The sequence below is a fragment of the Bos taurus genome, chromosome 17, assembly GCF_002263795.3.
Source record: "Bos taurus isolate L1 Dominette 01449 registration number 42190680 breed Hereford chromosome 17, ARS-UCD2.0, whole genome shotgun sequence".
NCBI lineage: Eukaryota > Metazoa > Chordata > Mammalia > Artiodactyla > Bovidae > Bos > Bos taurus.
The window spans coordinates 63,628,734-63,649,616 of NC_037344.1; the positions used below are offsets into that span (position 1 = coordinate 63,628,734).

General features: G+C 53.3%; 1 protein-coding gene across 1 annotated transcript; it reads left to right on the plus strand.

Annotated features, from left to right (window-relative positions):
* Positions 1 to 44: 44 nt before the first annotated feature.
* On the plus strand, positions 45 to 10,606 carry MMAB (metabolism of cobalamin associated B). Its single transcript, NM_001079632.1, is given in 9 exon segments — positions 45 to 217; positions 1,714 to 1,775; positions 2,412 to 2,505; positions 4,228 to 4,285; positions 6,738 to 6,810; positions 7,046 to 7,143; positions 7,707 to 7,771; positions 9,550 to 9,609; positions 10,223 to 10,606. Coding segments are annotated over 9 exon segments (726 nt in total). The 5' UTR covers positions 45 to 101; the 3' UTR covers positions 10,323 to 10,606.
* Positions 10,607 to 20,883: the final 10,277 nt, after the last annotated feature.

Consider the following 20,883-nt stretch of genomic DNA (forward strand, 5'->3'; position numbering starts at 1 on the left):
AAGACGATGGCTGAGCGGTGGCGCGGCCGGCGGTAGGTGGAGTCACCTCGGAACCTGGACGGGAAGCTGGCGGGGTCAGCCCTCGACTAGAGCCCTGGGGCATGGCTGTGTGGGGCCCGGGAGGTCGCCTTGGCTTGCGCGGGTGCCTTGGAGCCCGCAAGCTATTGTGTCCCCGTTTCCAGAGCCGCGGCCCCCAGGGCGTGGAAGACGGGGACAGGTGAGTACCTGGCTGAGAAGTTAACTCAGACACCTGACCTGAGTTGTGTTGTCGTCGCCGTGTTTCCGTCACACCGATGGGAGGTCACCGCAGCAATCGCCAGGTGACGTCCTCTTTAATCCTGACGTCACCATGGCAACGTGGGCTCGGGGAAAACCAGAGACCAAGATTTCTTAGCACGAGGCAAGTCCAAACGGAACCCAGCATCCATCAGGACTGGGCATAGCCCACGTGAACCAGGAGGGTCATCTTGCTTGACCTCACAATCAGTAGGGGTCCTCAATTCGGATCTTAACCTGTCTGCAAAGCAGTCAAGACACAGAGAGACACCAGCGCGTTGTAAAGATGGCTCTCATCACATACCTTGAAACTAGCACCCCATCCCGGACCTCAGAATCTGACTTAGTACTGAATTAATATGTTTTATAGATCCAGTAATTCAACCTCTGAATAACCTTTTAATGTCACATTTTAATGTTGAAGTCTGTATTAAAGGTGTTGCTATTTGAAAATGCCTCTTTTTGAACCCTATTTTGGCAATTCTCCATTTCAGAGTATACTTGAAGCTTCATAGTATGAAGTGGTTTTTTCCCTTTCAAGAGCCCTTGGCTTGGGACTTCCCTGGTTTTCCAGTGAAAGTGAAAGTCACTCAGTCGTGTCTGACTCTCTGCGACCCCATGGACTATGCAGTCTGTGGAATTCTCCAGGCCAGACTACTGGAGTGGGTAGCCTTTCCCTTCTCCAAGGGACCTTCCCAACCCCAGGATTGAACCCAGGTCTCCAGCATTGCAGGAGGATTCTTTACCAGTAGCTGACCAATCTCCCAATGCAGTTGGGTTCCATCCCTAGATCCCACATGCTGCAACCAAAGATTCCACATGCTACAGTGAAGATGAAAGAAACCATGTGCCCAACTAAAGATCCAGTGCATGCAAATAATAAAAGTAAATACTTTTTAAAAAGAGAGTCCCTGGCTTGGTAGAACAGGAGTGGTGGTTTGGGGTTGCAGAATAAGTCCTGGGCCAAAATCCAGCCCTACTGCTTCTTCCCTGAGTGACCTAGAAAGGTGAGTCTCATCCTGTGAGCTACAGATTCGTTAAACATAAAATGAACGTCATAGATAGTGCCTCCCTTTGGGGCTTGGGAATATTCCAGGGATAATACCAAGAGATAATGCCAATAATTCACTTAGCACAGTGCAGAGACTAGGAAAGTGATCAGTAAATTCTTTCAGCAAATATTTATTGAGTGTCTTCATTGAGCAATGTAATACATCAGCTACTCTGCAGGTACAGGTGTCACAAGACACAAAACTGGCCTACAAAGGGCTTAAAACTAAGAGGAACAGAGGGGAAAGATTTCAAGAGATCCAAGCTAAAGGGGTAAGTTCTGACACTAAGGGTACAGGTAGCAAGCTGTGACCCACTGAAGAAGGTGTCTCCCTGGATATTTCGTATATCCTCACTCACCAGCTCTTGATGTGTATTTCTCCTTAGGCCACAGCCTTCCTCGAAGACTCCCAAGGTCCCCAAGATCTACACCAAAACAGGAGACAAAGGTAGGGTGGGGACAGGTGAAAAATGCAAAGGAAGAGATGGCAGATTCCATCTTAAAGTTCTTCCATATTCTTTGCAGACATTAAAAAGTATGTGACAGATCTCAGTAGGCATCACCCAAGTGTGATGCGAAACGAAAGATGCCCCAGATAAATTAAATGACAAAAGCAAGTTGCAGAACAATCCAGACTTGGGATCCATTGGATAAAAGTGTGTGTGTGTGTGTGTGTGTGTGTGTGTTTATATGTGTGTTCAGAAAGGCAATGTGAAAGGTTACACCTTGGACTGTTACCTGAGAGAGAGATTGAATAGTGAGAGAGAGGAATGAACAGGCAGGCTTTCATTGTTTCCTGTACATATTTTTATCCTATCCTGTTATCTTTTGTAACAAGCATATATTGTTTTGATAATTTAAAATCTGTCAGAACAGGGGACTTCCCTGGTGGTCCAGTGGCTAAGACTCTGCACTCTCAATGCAGGGGGCCTGGGTCCAATCCCTGATCAGGGAACTAGATCCCACATGCTGCAACTAAGACTCAGTGCAGTCAAATAAATCAATAAATATTGAGGGGAAAAAAAGTGTATCAAGATTAAAAAAAAACAACTCTTTAATTTGGGAAGCAAAATATTTCTCACAGGGTTTTCTAGCACCTTCACTGGAGAAAGAAGATCCAAAGACGACCAGGTGTTTGAAGCCGTGGGAACTACAGATGAATTAAGTTCAGCCATCGGGTAAGGAGGACAGGATTGACCTTGAGGTCGGGTATGAGTGGGTCATTAGCAGGTGTGACTGAGGTGCGGCCCTCCAGAGCCAGTCCTGGAGGCTGCTTGCCCTCAATGAACCTGGAGGTGCAGGGGCAGCCGGTCAGCTCCACTAGGCTGCGGGCTGCGGACCCCCTTCACCCTTCCCGTCTGCTCGTGTGCCACCTTCTGTCCCTGGCTGTGTGCCTCACCCTTCCCTCCCTGCTCCCTCACTGTGCTCATGACTTAGAAGGTGGACTTGGGGAAGTCATCAGGATTGGCCAGGCCTTGCTGGGGTAACAGTACCCACATCTCATGACTTGCACCACCAAAGAGATATTTCATCCTCTTACTTCAAGCCTGTCCTGGGTTGGGTGTGTTTCTCTGCATGGGCTTCGCTCTGGGACTCAGGCTCGTGGGACAGCTTCTGTCTGGAACACGATTACTGGCATTGGCCAGTAATCACGACAGAGGGGAAGAGAGATCAAGGCAATGCCCATGCTGGTTCTTAAGGCTTCCACGAAGTGACACGCCATCTCTGCTCATGTTTCATTGGCCAGAGTCAGGCACGTGGACACACCTGCCAGCGGTGGGGTGGGAGGGGCAGCAAATATTAGAGAACAAAGTACAAGCCACTCAGGAGGCTGTTGGCAGTGTGAGCTGCAGTTACTGTCAGTGCTTCTTCGTAAGCTCTGCTGTGGCCTTGCGGGTGAAGGTCATGGTAATCAGGTGGACCTGGGTTCAAATTCTCACACACTTCTGACTGGCTGTATGACTTCAGGCAGATCACCTGGCCTCTCTGAGCCTCAGTTTCCCGTTCTGTCAAATGATCATAGTAAAAGTATCCAATCTCATTGGGTTCTTGTGAGGATGGAGTGAGAGAATTCCATGTTCCCCCCTTAGTGCTAGGTAGCTAGCACTAATCACAATGCTAGCTATTATCATTATTATTAATTATTAAGACCTACTTGTTCAGGGCTGCCAGTTCTCAATGACAGGCCTGACTAAATAAGGTTTTCAGGATGGATAATGGGAGGTGGAGCTAGACCGCCCACAGAGTAGAGGGCAGACCCCTTGGTGTGTGTGGGAAAAGTGCGGAAAAGGAGACACAAGATGAAGCAGGCAGAGGGCCGGGAAGGTGGGTTCTGGCATCATTGGCTGTTCAGAATTAGCCAGTCAGCAGCCCATCATCCCTCAGGTGATGTGGGGCCCGGGCCTGGCCAAAACTCAGCTGTGGATTCTTCTGCCTGTGTCAGCTCTGTTCATATGAATCACCTGGACCCGGTCAGTGGAGGCACTGAAAGAGTTGTTGGCTGGATGAGTGATATGAAAAACAAATACCCCCAATCATACGTAAGGTTATGATGTTATAAAAACATTGTCAACAAAAAAATAACCCCTTTCCTGTGATAGCTCAGTTAGCAAAATGGTCTGTCACCTGAGAAGATATTACCTTCCAGCAAGACAGGGCTTCCCTGGTGGCTCAGATGATAAAGAATCTGCCTGCAGTGTGAGAGACCTGGGTTTGATCCCTAGATGGGGAAGCTCCCCTGGAGAAGGGAATCTCTACCCACTCCAGTATTCTTGCCTGGAGAATTCCATGGACAGAGCAGCCTGGTAGGCTACAGAGCTCAAATACTGAGTGACTAACACTCAAGACGGGGCCTAGGGATGTTATATTCGAGGCAAATTCTTTTTCCTTTTTCCTTGTAGGTTTGTTATGGAATTAATTGCAGAAAAGGGCCACCCGTTTGTGGAAGAGCTTCAGAAAGTGAGTAACATTGTCTTACCGGGAGCTGGGATTTTTTTCAACCCTGAGGCCTGGTGGCCATAACTGGAATTGCCATCTGACCATCACTTCCTCTCTGTGTCACCTGGGACTAGTCACTTTCCCTCTGTGAGCCTCAGTTTCTTCATCTGTAAGATGGGAACACACAGAGATCACTCTCCCTCACAGGTGAGTGAGGAGGCTTGCTCTCAGAGGGAAATGTGAGGTCAGTGGTCTCAGCCCAGTTCTGCCCCTCAGGGGACATGGGGCAATTTCCAGTGATGTTTTCGGTCGTCACGACTGGAGGTGGAAGTGCTGTTGGGGTTTGGTGGGTGGAGGCAGGGAAGCAGCTAAACATCGTACAACGCACAGGACACCCCCCAATCCCCACCCCAGAGGATGACCTGGGCCAAAGTGTCAGTGGCTGTGAGGTTGAGAAATGCGGGAGGCCCAGCCACGGGGAGCCCTGGGTGGGGGGTTAGTAGGGTTCTTAGAATGACTGCTCTGTTCCTTAAGAGGCAGCCAGGCTTTGGCCCTCAGAGAGGACTTCAGAAATGGAGGCAGGGCTGCACCCCTAGAGGACGAAGGACACCCCAGGTTTCAGTCTTCGTGCTGACCTGAGTCTGCTGCCCCCTGGAGGGTCAGCCCTCGGCCAGCTTCAGTCCTCCAGGCCAGACTGGAGCACAAGGGGGCCCCTGGGAGCAGACGCAGGGCAGTGAGGAGCTGCCCAAGGTTGGGAGGCCTAAAAGCTGGAGCGCTCTATGAACACGGCACCTCCTGTGTGAGGGAGGCTGGTCTTCAGCCTCATTGTGAGGAACTGTTGGCACCCACAGCAGTCGTTTCTGGTCTGCTGTGCCCACCTCTGAGCAGGGTTTGCCTGGGGGCAGGGGGGTGCAATGACACGATGAGCCCCCCTTACTTTAGGCCACATACTTTGAGTGACACTTTCGACATCATCTTCTCCAGCGCTGCTCAGGTCACCCACCCCAGCCTCCAGCTGGTGCCTCTCCCAGGCTCCCACAGCTCCTGCGCTTCTGCCTCTGAAGTGAAAGTGAAAGTGTTAGTCGCTCAGTCGTGTTCAACTCTTTGCGACCCCATTGACTGTAGCCCGCCAACCTCCACTATCCATGGGATCTTCCAGGCAAGAATGCTGGAATGGATTGCCAGTTCCTTCTCCAGAGGATCTTCCCGACTCAGGGATCTTCCCAACCCAGGGATCGAACCCAGGCCTCCCACATTGCAGGCAGACGCTTTACCATCTGAGCTACCACAGATACGAATCACCAGGCGTATGGCCTGGGGGCCCCAAGGGTATGGACTGTGGCTTGTTCTCCTAGGCTGCCCCAGGGCCTACAGAAGGCCAGGCAGCCTGTTCCCAGCGTTCCCTGCAGAAGCCCGTGGGGTGGAGGCCAGCTTTCACATCTTACAGAGGACGAAAGCAAGGCTCAGGCCGAGGCCCTGCAGCCAGGAATCCCAGCGGGGCTGGGGTCTGATTCCCAGGCAGCGGTCGCCTCTCTCCAGCCCCAGCATGAACGCTGCATGTGGCCAGCGGCAGGGTGGGACTGTGAAGTCACTTTTCACCAGAAGCTGGAAGCCATGGAGATACCACATGGTCATATAACTGAAGCACAGTCTGCGGCCTGGTGGCCCAAGAAGCTCTGTCCTGCTTCCAGCACTCTGCCATGGTGGCCTTCTCATCAGAGGGCAGATCTGTCCTGTCCAGTTTAAAAAGCACTGTCAGGCTTTCCTGGCGGCTCAGTGGTAAAGAATCTGCCTGCTGATGCCGGAGACACAGGTTCGATCCCTGATCTGGGAAGATGCCACATGCCACAGAGCAACTAAGCCCGTGCACCACAACTTATTGAGCCTGCGTTCTAGAGCCTGCGCACCGCAACTACTGAAACCGGAGCCCTGGTAGCCGTGCTCCGCAACAAGAGAAGCCACGGCAATGAGAAGCCCAGACTCGCCACTAGAGAGTAGCCCCACTCGCCACAGCTCGAGGAAAGCCCACGCAGCAGCAAAGACCCAGCGCAGCCAAAAATAAATTATTGAAAAAGAAGAAGAATAAAGATCAAAATAAAAAGCACTGCCACCTTGGGTCTCTCAGCCCAGGCGTTTTAGGTTAGAAAACCAAGGCCGGCAGGTTAGAGAAAAGAAAAAGACCTCACCGGGCCCCTGCCCATGGGAGAGCAGGGTCGGGCGAGAGGGTTCTTCCTAACCACCCCGGGCCTTTGATGCTCACTGTCTGTGTCACCCAGATGTCCCCAAGGGAGCCAGGTCCCTTGCCAACCAGGGCAGATGTTCTGCAGGTTCAGACAGTTTGCTAATAGCCTTTAAATGCTGGCTCCTTAGCGACCTGCCAGCCCTAGCCCAGCAGCTTCTGCGTGTGGACGCAGGGGACCTCGCGTGACCAGCATGACGAGGTTCTCATCTGCGCCTTCCTTTCCTCCCCCAGATCCAGTGCTCCCTGCAGGACGTTGGCTCTGCCCTGGCGACTCCGCGCTCCTCAGCCAGGGAGGCTCACTTAAGTAAATCTCTCCCTGAATGCACCGGGTGTGTGCTCAGAGGGCCCTGTGGGAGCCCAGGGAGCCCTCTCCTGGGATGCACCTGGGACCCCTGTCCGCCTGGCCTTGCAGCCTGAGAGGGAAGGTGCCTCTGAGCCAGTGGAGTGGTTTGTGGGGCACCTGGATGGAAAGGAACAGGCAGGCTCCTGTGATACTGGGGCTGTGGCCTCACACAGTGCCGGTCTCCTTGGCTCCACAGAACACGCCACGTTCGAGGCGGGGCCCATCCTGGAGCTGGAGCAGTGGATCGACAAATACTCTCGCCAGCTGCCCCCGCTCACCGCTTTCATCCTGCCTGTAGGTACCCGGCTGCCTCAGCCTGCAGGGTGGCTGTGGGCGCATGTGTTGACCCCAACATACCAGCAGTGACGAAGTCCCCCCCTTTAATGTGTAACGGTGACAGAAGCTGTCCCCCAGCCCCCGAATCCCCTCCAGACCTTCACTGGTCCCATTCCCACCCCTGCCCGCCTTAGAGAGGGGTACCCAGAGGCTTCCCTTGAGGTTCAGACAGTAAGAATCTGCCTGCAGTGCCGGAGACCTGGGTTCAATCCCTGGGTCGGGAAGATCACCTGGAGAAAAGCATGGCAACCCACTTCAGTATTCTTGCCTAGAGAATCCCATGGACAGAGGAGCCTGGCGGGCTGCAGTCCATAGGGTCACAAAGAGTCGGACACGACTAAGTGACAACACCCAGAGACTACGCCCCGGTAGGGCCCCTGGAGGCAGAATACTACCCTGGGTTGGGGGCAGGGTGAGCCTGCATGTCCGTCAGTCCGTCCGAGCTCCCTGTCTGCAGTGGGCACCCCCCAGCCCCCTCAACCCCATCCCCACTCCAGCCAACACCCGCTTCCTTCTTTCAGTCAGGAGGCAAGAGCAGCTCCGCACTGCACTTCTGTCGGGCCGTGTGTCGCCGAGCCGAGAGACGGTACGGGGCCCCCGGGAGTGGGGGGCACAGTGGTCCCTGGTGGGATCAGAGCTGGTGCTGAAGCGGACAGCTCCAGCACCTAGGGAGCAGGGGAGGCCCAGCGGTCTAGTTGATTAATCATAATCATAATACCACTCAGGTGGTGTGAAATTCAGCCTTCAGTGAAGGCTCCCCATTCTTCAGGTTAATTTAAACAGGAGGGGGCCTCTGCTGAGCAGAAAGATCAAAACGCTCCACAGCATGATGAAAGCTGTGATGGACGGTGCTTGGCCCCAGAGTGACCCAGCCTGGGACTGGGCTTGGGGGGCCAATAGTTAGTGGGGAGAATGGTGGACAGAGTGCCCAGGGCAAGGGGACAGCAAGGGCAGAGGCAGCAGCCTGAGCTGAACGCACAGAAAGGAGGCTGAAGGTCTGGTCCAGAGTGAGGGGCATGGGGCACAGCGAGGCCGGAGGCTGAGCCGAGGCCAGGCCGAGCAGGGCCTCCTGCACCCAAGGGCTCTGCCTTTATCCTGAAAGCTGATGACTGGCTCTAGGCCATGGGGTGACTTCTGGGTGCTGGGTGGAGAAGGGCCCAGACCAGCCAGCCACCTGCTGCCCCCGTCCCCAAATTCAGAGTCAGAGGGGAAGGAACCTCCCAGAACCTGCTGACAGCCTTATCAAGGAAACATTAAAAGAGCAATTGCAGGGACTTCCCTGAGGGTCCAGTGGCTAAGACTCACGTTCCCAATGCAGGGGGCCCAGGTTTGATTCCAGGTCAGGGAACTAGATACCACGTGCCGCAACTAAGAGTTCACATGCCACCACTAAAAAGATCCCACCTGCCGCAAGTTAAGACCCAGAGCAGCAAAATAAATAAATATTAAAAAAAAAAAAATACTGCATGCCACAACAAAGATTGAAGATCGCATCTAAAACCCAGCATAGTCAAATAAATATTGAAATAAACAAAAGAGTGATTGTGCAAAATCTCCATTTAACACGATTCATAGACCAGGCTGCCACCCAGCTTTACAGATAAACGACAATAAAGACAATAAAATGTCTGTATACAGCAGACGAGGCTGTGCTGGGAGCTTCGTATTCATTATTTCATTGATTCCTTGTGGTAAGCTTGGAAGAGAGGTGGTGGCAGTCCCCACTCTGCCGGGGTCAGGAAATTGGGGCTCAGAGGTGACACCATGGCCAGGGTCCCCTGGGTGGTCCATGGCAGAGTCCAGATTGGAGCCCAGGTGTGTCTGCTCCAAACCTGAGCTCTGTCCATGGCCCCATGTCATGAAAGTTTCACTTTTCATGAAAGGCTCTTGGACCCAAGTGGTTTGTAAAGGGACGCTGGGTCACAGAAGAGCTTCAGCTTCAGGAGGAAAGTCATTTGCCCAGAGCCGTCCACGTCAGCAGTGCTCATAGTAGCAAAAATGTGGAGACGGTCCAAAGAAAGGTCTGACAGCAGGAACTGGCCAAGCAGAGGAGGGTCCTCAGGACACCAGACCTGTGTCCAGGTGACAAAGCCCCTGGGGGAGGGGACATAAACCTGGGACCTCGGTTTGGGGTGAGTGCCTCCCAGCAGGGGTTATGCAGCAGAGATGATGGGCCCCGGAGGGGCTGCCACGTCATTGGCCCTCATCTCCAGTGAGCACCCTTTAGAACGTCTGCACACAGACTGGCGAGGACGCCCAGTCAGACTGCAGCGGGAGGCAGATGCTGGCTCGGGACTCAGCCCCGGGCCCTGAGTGTGTTGAGCCCCTAACAACAGTGTAATGCTGTGTCTCCTCCTCTTCTAGCGTGGTGCCTCTTGTCCAGACGGGTGAAACCGATGCAAACGTGGTCAAGTTCTTAAACAGGTACTCAGATGGGATCTGAAGAGCCTGCCAGAAAACGCAGGCACATTGTGGGGAGTGACGACCACACATTAGCCTCCCTCATTCATTCGCTTCAGTTGTGCTGAGGTTGAGAAGCCAGCCCTAGGCCCCCTCAGCTCAAAGTGAGTTCCTCAGTCAGCAGTGCCAGCATCGCCTGGGTGTCACTTACACTTGCCAAATCCAGGCCTGGCCCAGCCGGTCCTCTGCAATCAGAATCTGATCTGAGTATCACCAGGATCCCCGAGGGACTTGTACACATGCCCCAGTTTGGGAGGCACCAGGCCTGGTCGTCGGAAGGTGCAGAAAGCAGGGACGGGGCCCAAAGTCGCCAGCCCCGTGAGGCCAGGCAGGCCAGCGGCCTCTTCCTGCGGAAACCGCCCCAGCCCTGGCGCCAGAGCTGGGTGCCAGGCTCACATGGAACCTGGCCTCGTGTGCCATCCATCAAGCCTGGGTTGGCTGAGCACCCGCTGTCCTGCCCAATGCTCCTGGGGGCGTGTGATTGATATTTCCTCCTTGAAGGCTCGTTTAGGGAGGACCTGGTTAGCATTGATCTCTCATTTCAGTCCATTCTGTTTGCCTGCTTCTGCCCCTCCAGACTCAGCGACTATCTCTTCACATTAGCCAGATACACAGCCATGAAGGAAGGGAATCCAGAAAAGATATACAAGAAAAATGACCTATCGGACCGCACCTGAGGCTCTGGGAAAGAATGGAAGTGACAACGGTGAAGGGAAGACTTCGCCCTCGCATCCTGATCCCTGAAGATCTCACCCACAGGGGCCAGAAGCTGGTCTTCTGTCCAGACCCGGCTTCCTTCACAGCCCTGTCACTTCCTTTGGGAGCTGTGGCTGGTGGAGAATCCTCCCCTCCTCCCCTGGGCTCTCCTCGGTCTTTGAGGAAGTGAGAATGAAGTCGGTGTTGCAGGAAAGAAAGTGATTGCTTCATCGAGGAACCAAGCAGAAAAAAAGAATAAAAGAATAAAAAAAGGAAAGGCTTGCACCGTGTGTGTGTGTGTGTGTGTGTGTGTGTGTGTGTGTGTGTGTTTGAGAGAGAGAGAGAGAGAGCGCGCGCGAGGCCTTCCACTGGCAACTCTGGCTGTCTGAGGATTTGGAATGGTACCAGAGGCCCTTGGAAATGTAACTGTGATTTACCTGTGCCAAAGGGGCTTTAAATGTCACATTTATAAAGGGGAAGGCAGACAGGATTTGGAGTTTAGTCACCTCTGAGCCACTCATCACAGGCAGAGGATGGCTGCAGACTGGCAGGCGAGGCCTCGGAAACACTTGGACTTGAAGTGTGTGCGTGGTGGGGGTGTGACCTGGGGAATCTTCTCTCAAAGGGAGTCTCCCTGCATCAGGGGCCAGAGACCCCCGCAAGAGAGGGAGACTGCCGCTTTGAGGGGGGCATGTCCTGCTTGGGGCGGCAGCATCCAGGGCCAGAGGTGGAGTGCCTTCAGCTTCAGAGAATAAGCTCTTACGGTTCCAGCGAGGCTGACACAGACCAGACCGACTTCTCTGATGTTGCACTTGGCTGGTTTATCCCTCTGAGATCCAGACCATGGCTGTATTTTATTTCAGTTGTCACCGCGGCTCCCTCCCGCTATGAAGCGACACTGCCCGCGCCAGCTGTGTCCTTGGGAAGGGAGATATTTATGAAGAGCGAGGCGGCAGCCCTGAGATCCTGAAGGTTCCACACCGCTAATTGCAGGAAACGAGTTGGGAGGGGCAGGCTCGCACAGCCAGGGCAGAAAGGTCCAGTGAACTCCATCAGGCCATCGGTCATTAGCATGAAGGGGGAAGGCGGGTCCCTCCGGCCATCCTTGCCAGCAAGTCAGCAAACAGTAAAATGGTGAGTTTTGTGCTTGTCCCTGCTTTCATTTTTAACCAACTTGCCTACTCATTTCGCTGGAGGGAACATCATATCTCCTCCCCTCTGGGTCCTATTGTTCCTGGACTTGGGCAAAGGGTAAGGTGCAGGTGACCGTTAGTGACAGCGAAAACGCTCCAGAAAGTGGCCCCGACCATCAGTTGGCACCAGGTCTGGTGCACAGCACGTGGCTTGGCTGGTGTGAACAGAGCTGAGAATAGCACAGAATAGGCTAAAGGCAGTTTGTGGCTGAGCAGGTGGGCACTCAGGCTGGGCTGGGGAGGGGGTATGTTCCAGGAGCTCCTAGAATCCGTCAAGTCACTCGATCTTTCCTGCAGCATCATCCTAGAAGGAGCAGTTTGTACATAATAAACAGTCCTGCACTCCCTACCATGGTAGACCATCCTACAAAGGACAAGAGAAGTGGTTTGAGTAGATAGCGTCCTCAAGGGCTAATCTTTGAAATAAGGCCTTTTGCCTGTAGCCAAATCCACGCCCCACCAGCCCTTGCTGGGAAGGGCTGTCACAGGCCAGATGGTAGCCCCAGGTTCCCAAGTCCCGACCACTCCACACCATCCCTTCCATTGTGAACATCTCTGAGAAACAAACACTCGAAGAGACAAACATCCCCGAGAAACGTTCAGATGCAGGCATGTCCTGTGCCTGACACAGCCACGTGGGAGCCAGAAGCAAAAGGAAAAATGTGTTCATCCCCCAGACACTCCTCAAAAGATCCTCCTGGGTCTGGAACCCAGTGGGAAAAGTTAACAAAACTCCACAATCAAAACATGATTGTAAACAGAGCCCATTTACAGCCACTGTCAACCCTCGTAAATGATTGTTTCCATCACACAGTAACAAGGGTCGGGGGAGAAAGGGCAGGCAGTTTTTATTTATAATTGTGATACCTTATCAATCAGATTTTTTTGCATAATTTTGGTTTTTAAAAAATTATGGCATGAAAGCATTATTTCTCTTGCTTCCTGGATTTGGAGGTATTTCCATACAGTTTGCACCCAAGAAAGTGCTCTACCTGCCTCCTGCTGGTCCTGGTCTGGCTCTCAGGAATGTATTTAGTGCCACAGCCGGAGGTGGTTGGATATACCAGCAGCGAGAAGCCCACTGGGTGACATCACTGAAGGGTTGACATGCCAGGCCCCGGGCCGGGGGCTCCACCGACATTATCTTGTTGAAATCACCCAGCAGCCCCAAGGGAGGCACCGTCCGTGTCCTCCTAGCAGTGGGGGGAACAGACTTGAGAACGAACTCGTGTCAGGGAGTCAACGCCAGGATGTGGGCCCAGGACGTGGCCCTGTGACTCCTGGCCGGGTGCCCCTCCCCCTGCCACCATTTGACAGTCATTTTAATCATGACCTGGGCCGCCGAGAACAATGTCAGGCGCTAATAGATTCTGCTGTCTCATTTCTCAACCTAGTTTCCCTTAACTGATATTTCATGGCTATTGTTAATGTGCATTTTTTTCACCGAGTAATTTTCACAGCCCAAACTTGTAACACATCCCAATGACAAACGTCCCCGGTACTGAATCCCCCCCGTCAGCTGCAATGTCACCCTCATCTCCTCCCTACCCCGCCCTGACACCTTTCTCCGACAACCCATCCAGTTTTATGATCCCTCTGTCCCAGTTATCACTACTGAACCTTTAAGAACCCAGACGCATTTCAAGTTTAATTGAATAAAATCCTTTGTGTAATAAATTCCACATGAACGCTACATAAATCAGTGCCTGGGAGGCTTTGTGCCTCATCCCTCCCTTCAGGCCGGTCTGATCTTGCTTACAGAGGGGACCGAGGCCTCCTTTGCAGCCCAGCTGGGGTGCGGGGTTCATTTGCCTTGACCTGTCGCTTTTCTTCTCTGGGAGTCCATCATGGGAGACAGTGCTTGGATGCGAGCTGAAGCAGGAGACGTGCTGGTTGGGGGGGGACCCAGGAACTTTGGGGGGTGTCCTGGTGTTTACCCATCCACAGATTCGGAAGTTTCTTTTAAACATTTATTTATTTGGCTGCGCTGGGTCTCAGTGGCAGCACACAGGATCTCTGATCTTCACTGTGGCATGTGAGATCTAGTTCCCTGAGCAGGGATTGAACCTGGGTCCCCCGCATTGGGGAGCGACGAGTCTTAACCACTGGACCACCCGGGAAGTCCCCAGATTCAGAGACTTGGGATGAAGGCTCTGTGCACCTTCTCCCTGGATAGACACAGACACACAGGTGTTCACAGTCTGTGTACAACCTGAAGAGCTCTGTGGAAGCCCCAGTGAAGAACCCTTGCTCTTAGCTCTCCAGTATAGCACCCGCTGCAGGAGCGAATCCATGCATGGGGCTGCCTGCTTCATCAGCCTCGCTGCCAGCGATGTGGAGCCACAGAGGTGTGACAAGGAGCACAGGGGTGAGAGCAACAGTCAAATGCTCAGCGCAGGCATTGGCTTCAGGCAGACCGGGGTTCAAGACCAGCTCTGTCACTTCCTAGCGTCATGACTTCAGGCCAGTCGTTCCATCTTCCTGAGACTTACTTCTTTGTCTGTAAAATGGGAATGTGAAGCATATCTACCCCACAGGGCCACTGGGAGAGATTAATGAGGCAATGTTTAAAAGGCTCAGGGTGCCCCTGTCACATGTTAGCTGCTATTATTATAGTTGATTGTTACTATTTGAATTCAAGTTCCAGCTCTGCCACTTCCTAGCTGAGGCACTTTGAGAAAATCCTGCAACCACTCTGAGCCTCCATTGCCTACTTTAATCTTTGGGAATAATGATACCAGCTTCCAAGAGTTCAGGAAATATGCCCATGGGCCTACATGGGCGTGGCACATGGCTGTAGCTCAAAAAAAAGAAAATGTAGCTGTTGTTGAATCAAGGGTTTATCCTTTTTCAAAGCACTTTCAATAGCTCAGGCCCAGATGATGCACAGAGAACCAACTGAGCAGCATGTCTGGTTTGCTTAGATGTCCTGAGGCTGCGGGAGACAGGGTCCCCCCTCGCGGGGCCGGGTCAGCCAGGGGGACGTGGCTCCAGGAGCACCAGGGCCAAAGTGAAAGGGAAGGTGACCTGGTCACAGGCCAGCGAGAGCTTTAAGGGGTCGCTGCCCGTGGACTCCCTGTGGGCAGTAGCAGAGCTAGACAAGAAGACTGGTCTTCAGATTCCCGTGAGAGTTTCCTCTTGGGACAGAGAGTGTGACAACTTGGGCAGAGGAGGAGGAGAAGTTGTTGAGCCACTAAGTCACATCTGACTCTTAGGACCTCATGGACTGTAGCCTGCCAGGCTCTTCTGTTCAAGGGATTTCCCAGGTGAGAATACTGGAGTGGGTTGCCATTTCCTCCTCCAGGGGATCTTCCCGATCCAGGGATCGAACCTGTGTCTCCTGCCTTGACAGGCAGCTTCTTTACCACTGAACTACCAGGGAAGCCTTGAGGAGGAGAAGAGGGGACCATAAACCCAGGAGGACCCTGCTTCAAGTGACCTCTCCGAGGAAGGGTGAGACGCAGGCCAGCTCCCGGTACACCAGGGCAAAGGCAGCCTGCGGAAGAGATTGAATAAATGGCAGAAAGGTGTTCAGTCCACCCAGGACCAGGGTGTGGGGGGTCCTCCCCCACCAGATGCTCCCAAGGCAGAGACCCTCTGGCCCTTGACTCTGGCCATCTGCGGTGCCCACGCCCCTCCCCGGCAAGCAGGTGCCTTTATTTACGATCACCTTGGAAGGGTCGAGCAGACATATGTTGCTGAGGGTCGTTTATTCTTGTTTATAAAATTTATGGCTTTACCTCGATTACACACTGTCAAAACGGGAAGGATTGGCCCCAAAGTCTCTTACCGCATGACTGCCTCAGACGTGCGTACATCTGTTAACTCTGTAGGAGCTGTAGAGGGAAATAAGGCTGCCGATAACTCAGAAGCTCGCTGTCCCGTCAAGAGGTGGGGGCTGCGGGCCTCGAGAAGAGGTATTCAGGCGCCCACGTGGAAGGGGAGCGGGGTTGGAGTCTGCTGGTGGCCACGCCAGGTGGCATTGGGACCCTGGATCTGCCTGGTGACTGGTTCTCTCGGGTACTTTGGGGTGGGGATTGGGAGAAGAGGAACTGGAGTCCTGGGGCCTTCGGGGATATGGTTGCAGGACCAGCAGCTGGAGAGAGTTCCGAGCCTGTGGATCTCCACCTGCAGACGTCAGCGGGGAGAGAGAAACGCTGACTCCGCGCTGTTGGGGGGGTGGCGTCAGGTTCGACCTCTCAGAAGGGCGCTCTGGCAACGCCTATCCGAGTCATGGAAATGTGCGTCCTTCTGGCCCCATAACTCCAAGTCTGAGAATTTCACCGAAGGAAAGAGATTCATCAGTGAAATCATAGGGTTATTGTTCTTGCTTTTCAGTGCCTGCTGCTCATTAAAGAGAAAAATTGGAAACAAATGTCCAAAAATAGGGAGCTCATTATTCAAGAATGGATATTTAACAATAAAGGACTGTAAGAAATATCATAAAGCTACTGAAAAGGATGGTATCTATACTTTTATTACTATGGAAAAGTGTTGATAATCTATAAAGTGAAAAAAAAACCCAAGTTATAAAATGAGAGGTATAGAATGATAGAAATCCTGTTAGAGAGATAAACAAGTGTAAATATACTAGAGTGTAAAAAAATGCAAGGATCTGTTCCATATGTTAATAATGTGTGTGTGTATCTGTGTGTGAGTCGCTCAGTTGTGTCTGACTCTTTGTGACCCCACAGACTGTATGTAGCTCACCAGGCTCCTCTGTCCTTGAAATTCTTCACGCAAGAATACTCGAGTGGGTTGCCATTCCCTCCTCCAGGGGATCTTCCCGACCAGGAATGCAACCTAGGTCTCCTGCATCGCAGGCAGATTCTTTACAGTCTGAGCCACCAGGGAAGCCCTGCGTTAACAATACTTACCTCTAAATCACAGGATTACTGGGTGGTTTAAACTTTCATTTTTGTTTTAATTTTCTAGTTTTTTTAATGATGAATTTGGGTTACTTGTGTGATAAACATAATATGACAGAGGCTTACTTGTGTGATAAACATAATTTTAAAAGCGTAAGGAAACTGACAACTGCTTTCCCTGCAAGAGCACAGCCCCAGGAGAGGGTGGCCACCAGTAGCCAAAGCCACAGGGCCTCTCCAAAGACTAGAAGCCCAGGGACCGTGCCCTGAGTTTGTTCTGTTGGAGACAGCCGTCTGTCTGGAGAGCAGCCCCCCAGGCAGCCTGCGTGTGGACGCTTGGCTTCCATTCTAGGACGACAGTGGAGGGAAGAGATATGATCACAGCCCCGCTGAAGGGCCCCCGGCAGGGCCTCACGCCAGCTTTTCACAGGACGCTGGCATCCTTCTTTCTCCTCTGTTGCTTGCTGCATCTTTGACTTGTACAGAATTTGAGAGGAGACAGCAGACTTCCACATTTAATCATCTCGTGTGGGTTTTCATCCTGCATTATCACCCTGCGTTCACCTGGACAAGCTGGTGCCCTGACCCGTAGAGGAATGACTCCTAGGTGCTGCAGTCAGCAAGTGGAAAAACCACCACTTGACTTCGGGCCTTCCAGGGCAGAATCCAGCTTCCTTTTTTCAACTTTGTTCTGCTGAGACAGGGCTTATCTCAGAGACAGCAAGAAACAACGCCAAGTCTGACTGATCAGCAGTGGCTGCCTGAGGGGCTGCGGGAAGAAGGAACTTGAAGCTGGATCCAGATTCCGCAGGAACGAGTTTGGTAATCCATTAGTAATGTCTGCCATGACTTGCTATGGAGGTAATGGAATAAATCGTGTGTGTTTGACATTTCTGAATCTTGGGCCAAAGCCCTCACAGATTTCCAAAGGGTGGGAACTTCAGAGGTGGGCATGGATCTTCAGGCTGCCTTTTAGGGTTCTCTCAACCCTACGGCCCCCCCACAAGAGCAAAAGGGCAGGAAAGGGATTTCTCAGGGCCTTGAGACAACACATCAAGGGTCATAGAATATCTGAGAACGAAATCCTTATAAATCTATCTGACTAATTGATTAGTCAGCCCTGACGGGCACGTCACTGTAATTTAGAATCTGTAATTACATTTCACATTAAAACATGCAAAGTTAAGATTAAAGCTGGTGAGAAATGGCTTGACACCTCCCACCCCAGCCCACCTCCAACCTCCTGCCTCCATCACGTAGCAGGCAGATCTCTTGGGGGCAGAGGCTGTGGTTCCAGAAGCCATGGTTCTAGAAGCCACTTCCTTGGGCTGGTTTGTCTCAGTTCCCTCGAGGGCTGTTTCCCCACTGTTTTAGGAGCAGGTCCTGCTCCCCTCCCTGCCAGGCTGCATTTAGTTGAGACAAAAGCTTTGTTCGGGGGGCACTTTTGGGTTTTTGATTTACAGTGCCCTCCTGCCAAAGACTAAGATTGCGCCCACAGTTGGGCAAATTGTCTTGTGTCAGCAAGTTAGCACATGATGCAGGAAGCGGGTGTCTCAAAGAACTTAGAGGACTTGGGCTCCTGTTGGGTGCTTTGGGGAGGGTTCAAGGAAGCAGAGGTAGGATTGGATGTCTCACTAAACCCCTTTAGGGAGGGAGGAGCAACGAGCCTAAAGCTGTAACAGAGAGGCAGGAGGGTCAGGCAGGCACAGCCACCAATCTGTGCGAGGTCTCCTCGGATAGTCACACTTCTTTCACAACCCCACCGCGAGCGCTGCAGGGCAGGGTGGGATCCACGTTCTTCCACCTGAACCGCCAGCGCCTAGCCCAGCCTGGAGCCTAGTAGGTCCTGGGTATCTATTAATATTTGCTGGATGAATGGACTTGGCCTGAACTCCCTGGCAGTCTGGTTTCCCGGGCCACCTCCTGGGCTGGGACACCTGCCAGCTTGCCAGGCCCATCTGGCACCCTCTGTAATGGGGACCACACCACCCAGGCTGCAGGGCCAACTTCACGTGGCCCTGCACTGCTCCATGTGGGTGGCGCCCCCTTTCCCTGGACTCTGGGTGGGCCACGGGCAGGGCAGGATGTCAGTGGGGCCAGGGCCAGGGGGAGGGGGAAAGTGCCGGAGCCAGCCGGCAAAGTCGATCAGGTCCCGAGAACGTGCACGGCGGGGCTACGAAAGAAACTAAAGCAAGAGACTACAAAGATGGGGTCGAGAGGTTCAGACACGTCACCACGAAGGGACGCAGTCTGACACCAACTTTATTCAACATCTCATATTTATACAGAAAAGCGTGAGAGAGACAAAACAGTTGACATTTTTTCTTGGTTAGCCTATACATCTTACAAACAGTCACAAGAAATCTTGAGAGCATGGGAATGGCTCCCTGTTATTATTTCTTACACCAGATAACATTTCTCTGTGCGTGAGAAGTTTGCACAGAACTCCAGGTGCCTGCAGTAAATAAGCGCCTAATCTCTGGGGTGGCGGGACAGAGAGCTATGTTTGCAAGCAAACCCTCAAGGACTGAGGCAGCTCCCAGAGCTGTGTCCTTCGGACAAAGGACCCCGTTCTCACGGGCAGCTCCCCGCAGAAAGGACCATGGAGGACAAAGCGTCCCTGCGCCTCCTGACTTGTCTCTTCCTGCCTCCTTCAGGCTCCCCTGCCTGCCGCTGGAGGGTCCGTCTCCTGAAGCTCCCCCGGGTCTGTTTGCACCCCACGATTTCCAGCCCCCTTGGCTTTCCCACCCCCGGAAGCCCCCACCGCATGGGGTGTCCGTCAGGGACACTTCCCTATGGCCGCAGGGCCCGTGGAGGTGGAAGGGTGACCTCCCTGGCCACGCTGACGCAGGGCTAAATCCCACTTCCCGTGCTTTTGAGCTGTGTGGCTTCAGGCAAGTGAATCCACCTCTCTGAAGCTGTGTCCTCCTCATCTGCAGAACCGAGCAGTGACCCTCGGGGCCCAGGGTCCTCAGGTGGATGCAACGTGACTGCTCGTGCAGAGGGCTGAGCACAGAGCTGGGCCTGGGCGAAGGCCGGGGGGAGACAGCTACCATCATCACCATTCATGGCATGACGCCCCCACTCCTGTCCTTGCTGACAGATGTGTTCTAACCACCCCCCCCCACCTCCACCCCTCTGGTCTGGATGCTTCCTCTGCCCCAGATGCCTCCCTTCCCATCTCCAAAAAAAGGGGGAAACCCTCTTTCCAAGTGAAAATGAAAAAACGCCTCTTTTATCGGCCCTTTCCTACTTAAACCCCTCTTTTTGACCCGTGCACTATTTGCTACCAGGAAGATGCTCTTCAAGTGCCTCACTCCACCCAGTTCTCAGAGAAGGAACCAGAGGTTCGTAGAGGTGGTCAAGTCGGTCACAGCCAGTGGGCGGCCGGGCTGGGCCCAGCACCCATCCTGTGGGCCCACAGCCCGTTTCCTGACTGTGAGGTTCTCGGGACAGAGACAGCTATTACTGAGGCGATTTTGCTGCTGAGGCAAGAAGGTTCAGGGAGTTAGAAACTTACCCGGGGTCACTCAGCTGATCTGTGCTCGTTTCTGATGCCAAGGCCAGGGTCTTCGCCTGATGGCTGGGCCGTGGAAGACAGCACCCTGACCCTTGCTCCCAGTGTGGTCTGTGGCGTGGTGGATCAGCCAGACATGCGGAAGTAGGACCTCCCCGGGGACTCAGTGTGCAGGTGAGTGTCCATGACACTCTGATTCAGCTCCTCTGTGGGGTCCTCTGGGTCCGTCTTCAGCAGGACTGCTTCTGCTGTCCCTGAGTGGATGCCAGCCATTTGGCTTCTTGGTGGAAGATCTGTAATCCCACAGACTCACCCCAGTACCCCCAAATTCCCAAGAGCTAAGTGCAAAGGGAATGTGGCCGTGAGTCCTGGGTTGGGGAGACGCCTGGCCTGAGTGCACATGGAAGCTCGAAGCTCAGTCGGGGCTTGGGCAGAGAAGGAGCCATGCCCCTGGGGCCAGGCCTGGAGCCCAGCAGATCAGCAGAAAACAGCTCTGGAGAGAAAGCCCTTCTCATTCCCCTTCTCAGTGGAGGGTGCCTTGCTCCTTATTCAGTGGAAGCCCAGAGAAGCAAGGGGCCCTGCCCCCGGCCTCCCACCTGGTGGGAGGCAGAGCTGGACACGAACCCAGGTCCAGATGCTCTGAAGCCCCAGGTCTCTCCAGCGCCCTCAGAGCTGCACTCAGCCGGACTCGGGGAGTCAGCTGTGGCCTGTTAAGAGCGTGCTTGCAACAAATGTCAACCATTATGAGGGTTATAATGAGGAGGCTGCTTCATTCTGACTCCACGCTCCGAAGGCTGGAGAGAACCACGGTTCCCGTCTGGGCCTGAGAGCAGCCCCTTCTCAGAGTTACTCTCGATTCCTCTCGGGAGGCGGTGCCCCAGCTGTCAGGCTTTTAAGACCTCTCCTGATGCTCAGATGCTCCCAGGCCAGAGGAGTCAGCGAGAATTCCCAGGAGGAGCTGGAA